Source organism: Periophthalmus magnuspinnatus, chromosome 4 (assembly GCF_009829125.3).
Source record: "Periophthalmus magnuspinnatus isolate fPerMag1 chromosome 4, fPerMag1.2.pri, whole genome shotgun sequence".
In the NCBI taxonomy this organism is placed as follows: Eukaryota; Metazoa; Chordata; class Actinopteri; order Gobiiformes; family Gobiidae; genus Periophthalmus; species Periophthalmus magnuspinnatus.
The window spans coordinates 28,759,587-28,771,915 of NC_047129.1; the positions used below are offsets into that span (position 1 = coordinate 28,759,587).

The window sequence follows — 12,329 nt, forward strand, 5'->3', positions numbered from 1 at the left end:
TCTCCACAAACCCGACTCTTACTTGGCCTGAAGGAAATGTTGTTCCTTTGGCTAAAATATTCCACAGTATGGCATAAAACTCCATGGAAAACATTGCGAAATATGGTTTAACTTGATGTTTTCATGAAATTGTGCAGGTGACATTCTACCTCCAGAATGTGCAACTGCAACTATAATACTGAGGAATATTTAAAATAGTAAATTATTTAAAAAATTGTAGGTGCCACATATAAAAACGCAGACAAAGCTAAGTGCCGATTGAGAGCCATAGATTGGTCGGGAATACAGTGAATACTCCAAATTTGCGTTATTTTTACAAGTTAGACTAAACCACTAGACCCTTAGTCACGCTTAAATATTTGATCTGGGCTTGTTAAAGTAGATTTTCAGAAATATACAGTAAAAAGTAATGTTTAAGGTAATATGGGCCAATTCACCTGGAAGCTTGATGGCCGAGAAAAGTTGGTCTGAGGGCCGATTTTAGCACCCGGGCCACAGTTTAGGCATGCCTGCTCTAATTTGTTAACATTCTCTATCAGCAATGCTTCAGTGTATTAGTTTATTTGTTTCATTTTAAGCTTAAATTGAAATAAAACTCCCCAAAGTACGACTGAAATAATGGCTGACTAGTTCGCTACTTAAGTAATAGTAAGTTGCAGGTCCAGACTGTAGTACCATGTGACTCAGTGCAGCTCTATCTAATCACTGCTCTGTGCGTAAACCCATTGAAACATATTGTCCAAGTCCCAACTACAAAATGAGACCTTTGAGCTGCTGCCAGATGAACTCATGTTTATTGGACTGTACTGAGAATAAAAAAGACAGGAAAATACGTGACAAGCACTTGAAACAACACTTGTAAAAATCTATTTCAGTCTCTATTTACTAACCTCATTTAGCGATGACTAATTCAACAGCAAAACATGTCCTACATAAGCCTGACTTGAGTAATGTGGTATTCATAGTATGTATATAAATGAACATAGCTAATGCACAAGTCGATGTGTTCCAAATAGAAAGTGAACGTGGGCGCGCTTCCGGCTCCTTCGACTCTGGCTCCAATTCACTTTCTATTGAAAAACTGTCTCACTTTTCTCGGTAACTGCTGCTGTCAGGCTCGTCACTTTGATCTTAAAATGTTCGTATTAACTTGCTCTACATGATCCTTGTGTTTTTATTATGCTATTTTGTCCATAAATCAAGATATGAGCATTAATAACTGCCTTCTTTTGCCGAAGCCACCCTCGTTAGCTTTAGGACCTGGTTTGAAGTGTTGCTAAGCGGTGCAAATGGGAAGGGGCGTTACCTTCAACAGCCTTGCTCTGGATTGGCTCTTTTGTTGCTATGATACGCATCCACTTCTGTTATAAGGTTTACGATGGCGCTATAGTGGAACTTTTATGTCTATGCTAAATGCAGTTGAGATGGTCCGAGTTAATTTAAGTAGAGTTGTTCCTCACGATATCGCGGTTCACCTTTCACTGTTTCGCAGATTTTTTGTGTGCAATTTTTCATGCTTTTTTACCGAGTATGAGCGTGCATCGTGTTCTGCGTCCTGATTGGCTGTTGGACTGTAGACCATTGTCCATCAGTCTCCTCCGTGCCGTGTCTCCCGTACAGTACAGAATGTGTTCAGCTCAATTTACATAAACGTTGGATCGCAGTGTGACTCTGAAGTGCTGTACGTTTGCAATTTGTTTTCTCCCCGACAAAACTCACAATGTCGATGAAACGTTCTGCACCGACAAAGACGCCTACGAAGGTTTGAACTATGAGAGTGTTTAAACAAGAGAGAAATGTGAGAAAATGTTAACGCCTGTGTGAGAAAAGTGTATAAAGTGTGTGGTGAGGGGTTTTACAGCAAAAAACATATAGAATAATTGTAAAAAATAAAGCTGATACTTCGCGGATTTATTTTCAGAACATAACCCCTGCGATAAACGAGGGACCACTGTATTTCTATTTAATTTTTTTGATGCTGTCGTAGCCGATAAGTGAAATGTTGATATCAGTATTTGTAAAGGTACACTATGTAACTTTACAGGTGTAGGCTCTGCAGGGTTTGACTGCTGCTTATCTCCATGGAGATGTGATTGCTTTGCCTGGAACGCTCCACAGTATGGCATTAAACTTATTGCAATGATCTGATATTGTGTGTTTAGTTCAGAGTTGACACCTTTTGTTTTTCTTGTAGTTGTTAAATTAACTGCTTTTGTGTGCGACACTTGGTTGCTATGCCGACGAGTTGACGTGCAGCCTCTATTCTTTAGTTTCTGGTCTGTTTTTGGTGATTGGCTCTAGTGAGTGGAGACTGCTGTTGTTTTGGCCTTTGTGTTTAGGAAATAAACAACCACAAGAAATTCTGCATGTTTCCTCCTACCACAACGCTACTGTATCTACTTACAACTTACATGTCAGATCTGTGGAGAAGCGACTTTCTCAATAAGAATGTGTGTTTTTTCGTATAATTAAACGCCTAACCCTAACCCTGTAAATGAATAAATGCGAGATAGAGGAGTTTGAAGCCGTACTGTTGAACGTTTTAAGACAAAGCAATAACATGTCCATGATAATAAGCAGCAAAGTTACATAGTGAAGCTTTAAATCTATAGCAAGGCCCAGAAACAGTAAAAAAAAGTTGGAGTAAAAGGGTCTGTTTACATGTATTTGAGGAAAATTGGTCACAAAAATAAATAAATAAAAAATCAACCAGCAGACATAACTCTAGTGTAAACTCATCATGGTGAGTAATTAGGATGTTCAGAATGTATAAGATAAGTGAGGAATAACCTTGGATCACTGCAAACTGTTGAAAATGAACTGTTTTTCGCATTATAAAACGGTAAAAATCAGATACAGCGCCTTTAAATTCACCAAATATCTTTTCATTTTTGCTGCTCTAAATATCGATGAATGAATATATCGATTTTCGCACTTTTGAACGTCGGCCTTATGTTTGTTGAAGTGGAGGAATGCCGAGGCCCCCCGTCAGGATGGTTAATATCTGTAGCAGTGGATTTAGATTCCTCTGTAAATCCCTCTATCCCACAAAATGGAGCATGTTTCCTCTGTTATTAAAATGTCCAGTGCTGTTTACAGAGACGGGTGAGTGGAGAAAAAAGTACAACTACTGTAAGGTTAAAGTTACTCAAGTAGTAGCGCCAAAGAGGACCCTGCTCTACATGATTTTTGTGGTGGAGGAATCTGGAGTATACAGAGGTAACACGGGGAGAACGTGCAAACTCCTGACAGAATGACTTTGTACCTTTCAGGCTGTGGTGGAGTGTAACTAAGTCAAAGTAGTAGAAGTACTGTGGTTAAGTAAACATTTTAGGTATCTGTACTACACTTAAGTACATTTTAAAGTGGATATTTTTACTTTTACTTCACTACATTTAAGAGCAGGTATCTGTACTTTCCACTCCACTACATTTGTTTGTTTGTTTTTTTATTTGAATTTTTGATTATTGTTTGACAACAACACATTTTTTGTAGTTTTAGCAAAAAGAAATAATAAAATAAAAATGTCGAAGAACAAAAAAAATAATTCAATTATTTCTGTTGAACAAAATTCAGCACAAATCTTTATCAAAATCATTATATTTGTAGTTTTATTAGATCTAAAAAATCTGCGCAAAATACTTATACGTTTTACTTTTTACATTTTTAAAGTACTTAAAGGTAAAGACAATAGTTTAATTTAGATTTTTTTCATGTGATATTTTTACTTTTACTTAAAATTGAGCACTTATTCCACCACTGCTCCCAGGTGTCAAATCCAGGACCTTCTTTCTGTGAGGCTGAAGCTCTAACTGCTGCTTCACTGTGTCGCCCAGTTTCTTTAAAAAGTTTAGTACTTCATATAAATGTATATATGTGTATGAGTACTACCCACCTCTTGCTGTTGACCTGTCTCCAGAGCAGATGCAAACAGTCATTTGTGGTGTGGAGTAAGACGCCCGTCTGTGTCCTGTCTGAACATGTGTTTGGTCAAAGGCAAAAATAGTCCCCTTCAATAATAATGTTAGTGTAGATTACAACATGTGCATTTATCAAATCTGTCTCTGCAACTATTAGAAAACAAAATGGAAACAGCTGGATGAATTAAAATCATTATTTCATTCAGGGCTGGTCGATATAGTGATACAAATTGAATCGTGATTTATATCCGTCTGCTCAAACACACTTGTTCCCACCCACTTCTCCTATTGGTCGGCTTCTGAAAGGCCCTGAGTGAGTGACAGCTGGATTTAACCAATTACAGTGAAGTGTGACCTTTCAGAAGAAGCAGAAGACTTTATTTACATTTTAAAGGCAATAGAAAAATAAAAAAGTGTAGATTAAATTTGACAAAAGCAAAATTGTGATCTGTCTCCAAGAAAACTGTGATGTATATTTTTTGTCCTATCGCCCATGCACCTCAAATTTAAAGCTGCGAGTTGCACAAATATATTAAAACAAACCAAAGACCAAAGGCTAAAATAAAAAAGTTCCATTAGTGCAAAACCAAACCCATTTTCTTTGTGTTTGTGCAGATACACGGAGAGACTGAACCGACCCTCTGAAGTGTCCCAGGGCCGTATCAGCTCCAGCCCCTCGGAGGAGACCGGGACTCGAAGACCCTCCGCCAACCGAGGCAAGAGGCGCAGACGCAACCCGGATTGGGACGAGTCACAGTACGAGACCGAGTACACCACGGGAGGAGAGACCGGCAACGAGCTGGACATGGAGGAGCGGGACAGGTCAGACTCCACTGTGTGAATTTTAATGAAGACATGACATTTGAATCGCTTCTGTTAAGTCTTTTATTATCATTGCTGTTCTGTAACATATTTAACTACCAGAAAATAATTATACTTTTCCTTATAAAACCGTAGCTTATCAGGTTAGAGGAAAAATGGGTAAAATATGCGTCACTGAGAAAAAAAGTTGTTAACCACAGATAGACGCTCCAATAGACTACAGTTTTCTCTGTCTGATGAAAGAAACAATAACTGTTAGTAACAACAAGCAAATAAATAAAAAAATAAACAATAAAATAAAAAAAAAGTAAAATACAGTTGTTTATGCACCAGTAAAATAAGATGAAAATAAATATATCATAAGGTTTACCGTTTTGAGTGCTCAGTTTTACACTTGCATCTCCATAAACCTGACTCGTTAGCCTGTAGGAGAGCGTCTTCCTGCTTGTTTCCATGGAAATGTTGTTCCTTTGGTTATAATATTCAACAGTACTGCATAAAACATATATATTTCCATGGAGATTGATTTGAAGTATGGTTATAATTTTCTATTTCCACTGAATCGCGCAGTTGACTCTCCGTCTAAAGAAAGTTAAACTCGTAATGTTATAAATAAATTATAATAAATGAATCCTACTCTACAGATCAACTCTATAGCAATTTTAAATTGTTTTGACCAGAAATAGCTTATATTTTCATTGTTTTCACCTTGTTCCACGATAACCTTTGACCTCTCAGTCTATTACTATGTACAGAATAAACCACATCAAATCCGCTCTGCAGTAAAGCGCTTGAATCGCCCTCGTACAGTCAGAAGTGTGTATTTAAGCTGCCTTTAAACAGCCTCAAATATGAATGTAATGTGACAGAGGGGGACAGATTGCACTCCAATTCCCAGAGTCCTTTGGGATAAGACCTCAATACTCAGATTTAGAAATAACCCAACCTCTCTTGACGATTTACTCAATGCTGTGGTGTAGTTTTATCATATGCATCTAAATTACATCAGATTAGAGACTTATAATTGCACAAACGTCTATGGGAAAAGCTACCTTCCTCTGCTGCGCTGTGAGGAGAGGGTTTAATCTCCTGAGGAACGCCAGTCCCAGTCTGTACAAACCAAAGAACTGGGCCAAAGGTACAAAACATCAGCTCATATTAGTTTGTAGATGTGTGAATGAAGATGGATAATACAGCTTGAGTAAATGTTCCATTCATTTTTCCCAGTAAATAGTAGGACGACTTTAACAGGACGATGGAGGCTGAAAACTAATGTCTAAAACTTCTGTGAAATGTTTTAATAAATTTGTGGTTTATATAGTTTCAGAAGCAGATTTTACGTAAAAATTAAAGTTCTTGTGGTCATTAGTTACCACATAGCCCTGTCAAACTTTTATATTAATTATATTTACGGGAAAATTAATAGGAAATGTACTTATTAAATGTATTCTGTTTGGATAGATGGATGGATTTTAAAGGTTTACTGTGTAGTTTTCCACTGTATGGCCTTATCTAACTTTTATTTTTATTCAACTATGCGATAGAAAAAAACTTGGCCTAATGGCATCACCTGCTGCTTGTCTCCATGGAGATAGATAAGTTTTACTGTGGAACTTTATCCATGGAGACAACCAGGTGGTCTACCCTGCACAAAAGGTTACGAAGTGCAGCTTTAAAGGACCCATATTACACAGTTTTCTGATCGATTTTGTAATATATGTGGAGTTTTGTTTTGTTTCATCTACACATATTTAACACACAAATTCTCAAACAGAAAACACTCCGTTCCACCTTGTGATGTCATGTGGTGATACAGGAAGTGCTCCACTGTGTTTTTAAACTTCACGCACCTTCACTAGAATCATATGGATAATTTTAGCTCTGGAATTTCCTATCTAGACTAAACAAAAGGTAAAAGGAAGCTGTTAACTTGAAAAGTACCTCTTAATGACATCACAAGGTGGAACAGAGCATTTTGAGGTTTGGAGATGTAGACAGACTAATAATAAAGTGTTACTCAAACATGTGTGAATGACAAAACACAACTCCAGGTGTGTTTTTGATTAGGTAACAACATTATAACATGTCTTAAAGCTCATAAGAGTCAATTTTGCTTAATGTAGGACGTTTAAACTATGGACAGTTTATAAAGTTGTGATGTTGTTCAACCCAATTTACCGACACATTTCAATTCTGTTTAACAACTTTTTGCTTACACATGTCCCCATACTGTGTGGCATTTGCAGCTCCCCCCTGGCACTAACTAAATCCTGTGTTGGGGGATATCTTTGTCAATAATAGCCCTGAAATCTCCCTTTAAGCTTCACCAGCCTTCACCTTAACCAGCTTAACATGAGCATAGATCATGTACAATAATCTAATAATAAAATGACTTTCTGGTTGACCTTCTCACCTCTCCCTGGTCTTGTTTACAGGATGTACCCAGAGATCACCTCGGATTCCCAAAGACAGGAATACAAGAAGGAGTTTGACGCAGATTTGAAGGAGTACAAACGCATGTGCGCGGATATGGACGACATCAACGACCAGCTGAACAAACTGAGCAGGCAGCTGGATACACTGGATGAGACTTCAGCCAAATACCAGGTTTGAAACACGCAGAGGACCTAGTATTGTTATAGTACATGTTGTATATTCTAGAGGGAAAGACTCCTCCTCTTTGTGAAAACTAAAGATTACAGTGCCATCTAGTGGTACAATCATGGTGGTGCTTTATTACACTATTTTATGTCCAGAGTTTAAAGAAAGTGCATGTAAGATTTTGATTTGAAATTTTATTAACATGAATGAACATGAGTCTAAACATGAAATGAGTCTAAACTAAATGAGTTTAAACCTAAAAGGACTCTCTCTGATCTGAATCCTCTCTCTATTCTTCAGCACCTACAGCCAGTGCAAAATAGTAGGCCTTTCATGATAATTATTATATTGACTTATTGTTCAATATATGAAAGCCTGAACAGTATTTTTTTGGGGTCAGTATTTATCGTCTATACTTTTTCTTTGCACTGCTGGGAAATGTGTGACATTTATTTGGCTAGATGATAAGATTTAAGCCATTAAAGGTTGAATTAATAACCTCTATGACTCATTACAGGTGCAAAATAAGTTCTAAAGTGTTTCATTCTGCTATTTATTTATTGCAGCCCATGTTTTTTAACAAAATTGTAGCTTTAGAATAATTTTTGTGGTTTAAGTCTGCTTTAGGGTGATTGTATCAGTGGCACAAATTAGTTTCAGTATCATCGTTTCTCGTCTATATTTACTTAAGTAATATATCAAACTTCAAAATTTGTTATCGTGACAGGCCTAAAAATAGATTAGTAATAGTTGCTGTACGTTATGTGAAATAACAGGTGTATGCAGTGCTCTGTTCGTGCCAGGTGAACACAGCATTTGTATTTAACAGGTGTCATTTCACTGTGTTGTCTGTGTAATCCCTCAGTCGTCCTTTTCACTGTGTTATCTTGATCAAAATGGATGTGCTATCACAGACTTTAATGCTTTAATGGTTATTTTTCCTCAGGCTGTTGCAGAGGAATATAATCAGCTAAAAGACCTGAAGCAGGTGAGTGAATACACAAGAGTACACCTCAGTACACAAATGTTCATGTTCAAGTGCATATGACAGGGTAGACGACTCATTTCACTAAAACTTTATTTTATTTTAATTTATTTTAATTTGATTTATTAATTTATTTATCAGTTTCATGTTTTTTTTTACTGTGGTGAATTTTATCATTTTACTTCCTGGTTGAACATGGGCAGCAGATATGACATAGGTAGAGGTAATTCCTTAACTGTTACCTAGCAACCATAAAGGGACAAAACTTATTTAAATAGCACAATAGTTATGATTAGACTTTTTTTTTTTTTTTTTACTATGTTTAAACAGTCAGAAAAACACCCTCCTTGTGCATAAATTGTCCTTGGATTTTGGATGGGACTTTTTTATGTGGATGACATAACTCAGCCCTACTTCCTGTATTTTTGTATTTTAATGTCCAACTTTTTTCCACAAACTTCAACTAAACTAATGTAAAACTATGTTCAATATTTACATGGTATGGTAAATACTATTCCACCAAACTAAGTCAGAAAATCATAAAAACATGTCATTAAAGATCCTACATTACACAAAATTGATTCTTGTGAGATTTAAGCCATGTTATAATGCTATTACCTCATCAAAAATAGACCTGGAGTTGTGTTTTGTTTCATTTACACATGTTTAAGTAATTCTGCCTTATTAGTCTGTACATCTCCAAAGGTCAAAACACTCTGTTCCACCTTGTGATGTCATGAAGTGGTGGTTTTCAAGTTAACAACTCCTTTTACCTTTAGTTCAGTAGAGATGAGCAATTCCAGAGCTGAAATGATCCAAATGATTGTAGTGAAGGTGTGTGGAGTTTAAAAACACAGTGGAGCACTTCATGTATTTCCACATGACATCACAAGGTGGAACAGAGTGTTTTCTGTTTGAGAGTCTAAATATGCAGGACTTCTGAATGAAACAAAACTCCAAGCATGTTTCTGATGAGGAAACAGCATTATAACATAGATCAGAAAACAGCGTCATATGGACCCTTTAAGTATTACTTATTCAAACTTAAATATGTCGTTTGACCTTTTCACAGACGCCAGAATACCAGTTGAAAAAGAAACAGTGCCGCAGACTGAGGCAGAAACTGTTCCACATCAAACGAATGGTGAAAAACTACGACAAGAGCCACTCGTGAAGCCGGCGTCCCGAGAGATACGAACAAAATCTACTACACTCCCCCTTCTTCAGAGACCAGACCAAAGTAACACTACCACTGTGTTTGCTAAAGCTAACACGAGAGACAGCTAAACACGAGCTAGACAAAAACAGGGCTTCAAGCTGTATCACTGCCAAACTCACGGCTCTATATTATGCAAAAAACGACTTTTTACAACTACTACTTTTTACTTTATAAAATAGTTTTGTATTCAAAAACAGAACTCAAGTGTTTCATTCGTGCGTGTGAATATTTAGTATCAAAACACTACTACTTTTCTCATTTGTTTTTCTGTTTTTAACTTGTTCTGTGAAGTGTCCTTGGCTGTTTTGAAAGGCATTTATAAAAAGTGTATTATCATTGTTATTATGACACTTTTGACGTCATTTAGCTAATAATAATAACTGTGCATTTGGTTTTTATAGTGCTTTTCTGGACGCTCAAAGAAGTAATGCATTATTGTAGCCACAGCTGCCCTAGCATAGACTGACAGCTGCGAATCTGTGCCATCGACCCCTCCGACCAACACTCACTCACACCATCCAAGTACGAAACATTTTCAAGGTGGTAGCCGGACATTCCAGGTGCACAAAGCCTGAATAATCCATCACATATTACCTTTCATAGATTTCCATTGACGACAAGTTTGTACTGGATTTTGTTTACATGCACGACATACATCTGTGTCAACAAGCAGAAAGTAGCAAACTCCTAATAAGACGCTGATGCCTTCAGATAAAAGCCGTTGCCACAGTTATTCATGATTTATTGATTAGAAGTGACATAATTGTGATTTTGTTATTGTTTTATGAGGATTCCCATGAGCTAGTAGTCTGAAATCCTCTTAAAAAAGCCATTTCACGATAGAAAATAGTGACATTTGCAAAACAGAGGATAATGCAAACACTTAAAGTAGAAGTAAAACCTGTTGGCGTGGTCATCTGCAGTAACTCTAAACATAAATCGTAAACATAAATCGCACGTTTGCTCAGATAATCCATCAATAACTATATTAAAATGCATTGAATTGTATGTAAGTCTAGTCTAGAGTGTTTTAGTGAGTAACTTCAGCAGCGATAACTTTGTTATCATCAGATGGCAATATTTTTAACATTTCTGCATTACTTATTTGCATTACGGTACCTTCTTAGAACTAAACCAGGACTAAACCAGGACAGGACCTGAACCAGGACCAACCCGGGACAAGTGTGAATGAATACTCCCTCATTATGTAGTGAAGTATTGTGCAGTAAACATCACGCTTGTTTTGTCATAACTACAGTGAGTGAGAGCAAGTAAAGAGTGAGGCCAAAAAGATTTTATTTTTATATCAACCACTTTACAAATGTCCTTAAAATGTTTGGTTTAATCAAATAACGTAAAAATTGACCAATGTAATACTTCTTAATGAATGATTTAATACTGTATTTTGTAGCGTTGTTGGAGTTTAACAGTCGAAAAAGTTCTTAAAGTGGGACTAAACATCACTACGAAACTGCGTATATGGTGCCTGAATAGTCCTTTTTGGCAACTTGAATCTAAGTTTGTGCTGCCTTCAGGGGCCTCTGCAATTTCCAGTAGTTGGTGACATTACACATGACTACATTGATCACATCCAAGTGTTTTTGAACAGAAGCGGAGTCTGAAGTGTGGAAAAACTGTTCCTTATACCTCTAGACAGGCCCGTCGACAGAAATTTTGGGGCCCGGGGGAAGAAACCTCAACTTGGGCCCCCTTCTAATATAAATTAATATGAAGAGGGTTCAATTCTGGGCGCTTAATACCCAGGGGCTCGGGACAATAGACCCCTTCTCCCGACTTATTCTCCTCTTCCAGGTTGGGGGTGTAGTTTAGGTGTTAAGTCCCACTTTAAATACTGTATTTTGTAGAGTTTTTGGAGTTTAACATTCAAAAAAGTTAATGTTTTTAATGTTTTCTTACCAAACTGTAAAATGGTGTTCACTCGTCAATAAGCTCCTCCATCTGTAATGTCTCCGATCATTTTTCACTAGTCTTTGTTAATCCATTGTACATTTAAACTGCTGAGTTTTTGCAAGTTTTTTTTTTTTTTTTTTACAAAGGACAATTCTCATTTTAAAAAACATTCATGAGCCATTTATTTTTGTATGAATTTCTTTGCTTTATTTTTGGCTCTGTTTTTAAATACCATGTTTTTGTTACTGTTGGTTCCACGTTGTCTGAATATATTTGAATTCATTACATAATAAACATTTCTAATTATGTGTAATTTTATATGCTGGTAAAGACTTTCTCTTCTGTCTCATTTATGATCAGGAGAAGTACTTGAAAGAACCAAATATTAATAATCCACACATATAAGTATTCTCAAAGATGGACCACGAGAATGAGAAAAAACAAATCCTATCTGAACAGTTTGGGGAAGTAGTTGTGAAATGTGTTGCATTTTAAAATTGACTTAGTGAGTCAATTTGAGTTATTATTATTATTATTATTATTACTATTATTATCATTATTATTGTCAATATTATTATTTATTATTGTTATTGTTATTTTATTTTTTTAATTTCTAGTAATTTTGTGTAATTTTTGTTATTTTATTTGAATTTAGCAAAGAAAAACAGGCCCCTCCCTCTGTAGATGGTGAAGTCTTTAAGCTGAAAGATGAGTGCGAGACCTGGGGAGAGCGTAGACAGACGGCGTCGTTGGGGTAGGCTTGTATAAACATGGGCTTCTGGGTAATTAAAGGTGTGGCTGAGGTGAGCTGTGGTTCACTGGAGCAGGAACAGAAGGAGTCTGAGGCGTGGTCCTGCTCCTGAGTCTCAGA

At 36.6% G+C, this 12,329-nt stretch overlaps 2 protein-coding genes across 3 annotated transcripts in view; one reads left to right on the plus strand and one right to left on the minus strand.

Moving 5' to 3' along the window:
• The window catches only part of si:ch73-61d6.3 (occludin), a 40,381-nt gene extending 28,606 nt beyond the window's left edge, over window positions 1-11,775 (plus strand). For both annotated transcript variants that reach the window (XM_033965495.2, XM_033965494.2), the window contains exons 6-9: window positions 4,536-4,742; window positions 7,178-7,349; window positions 8,290-8,331; window positions 9,401-11,775. In XM_033965495.2, coding sequence (XP_033821386.1) covers window positions 4,536-4,742; window positions 7,178-7,349; window positions 8,290-8,331; window positions 9,401-9,502 — 523 coding nt within the window. In that variant the 3' untranslated portion in view covers window positions 9,503-11,775. The remainder of the gene's footprint in view (window positions 1-4,535; window positions 4,743-7,177; window positions 7,350-8,289; window positions 8,332-9,400) is intronic.
• Window positions 1-12,329, minus strand: part of ankmy1 (ankyrin repeat and MYND domain containing 1) — a 295,837-nt gene that overhangs the window by 40,040 nt on the left and 243,468 nt on the right. The window lies entirely within an intron of this gene.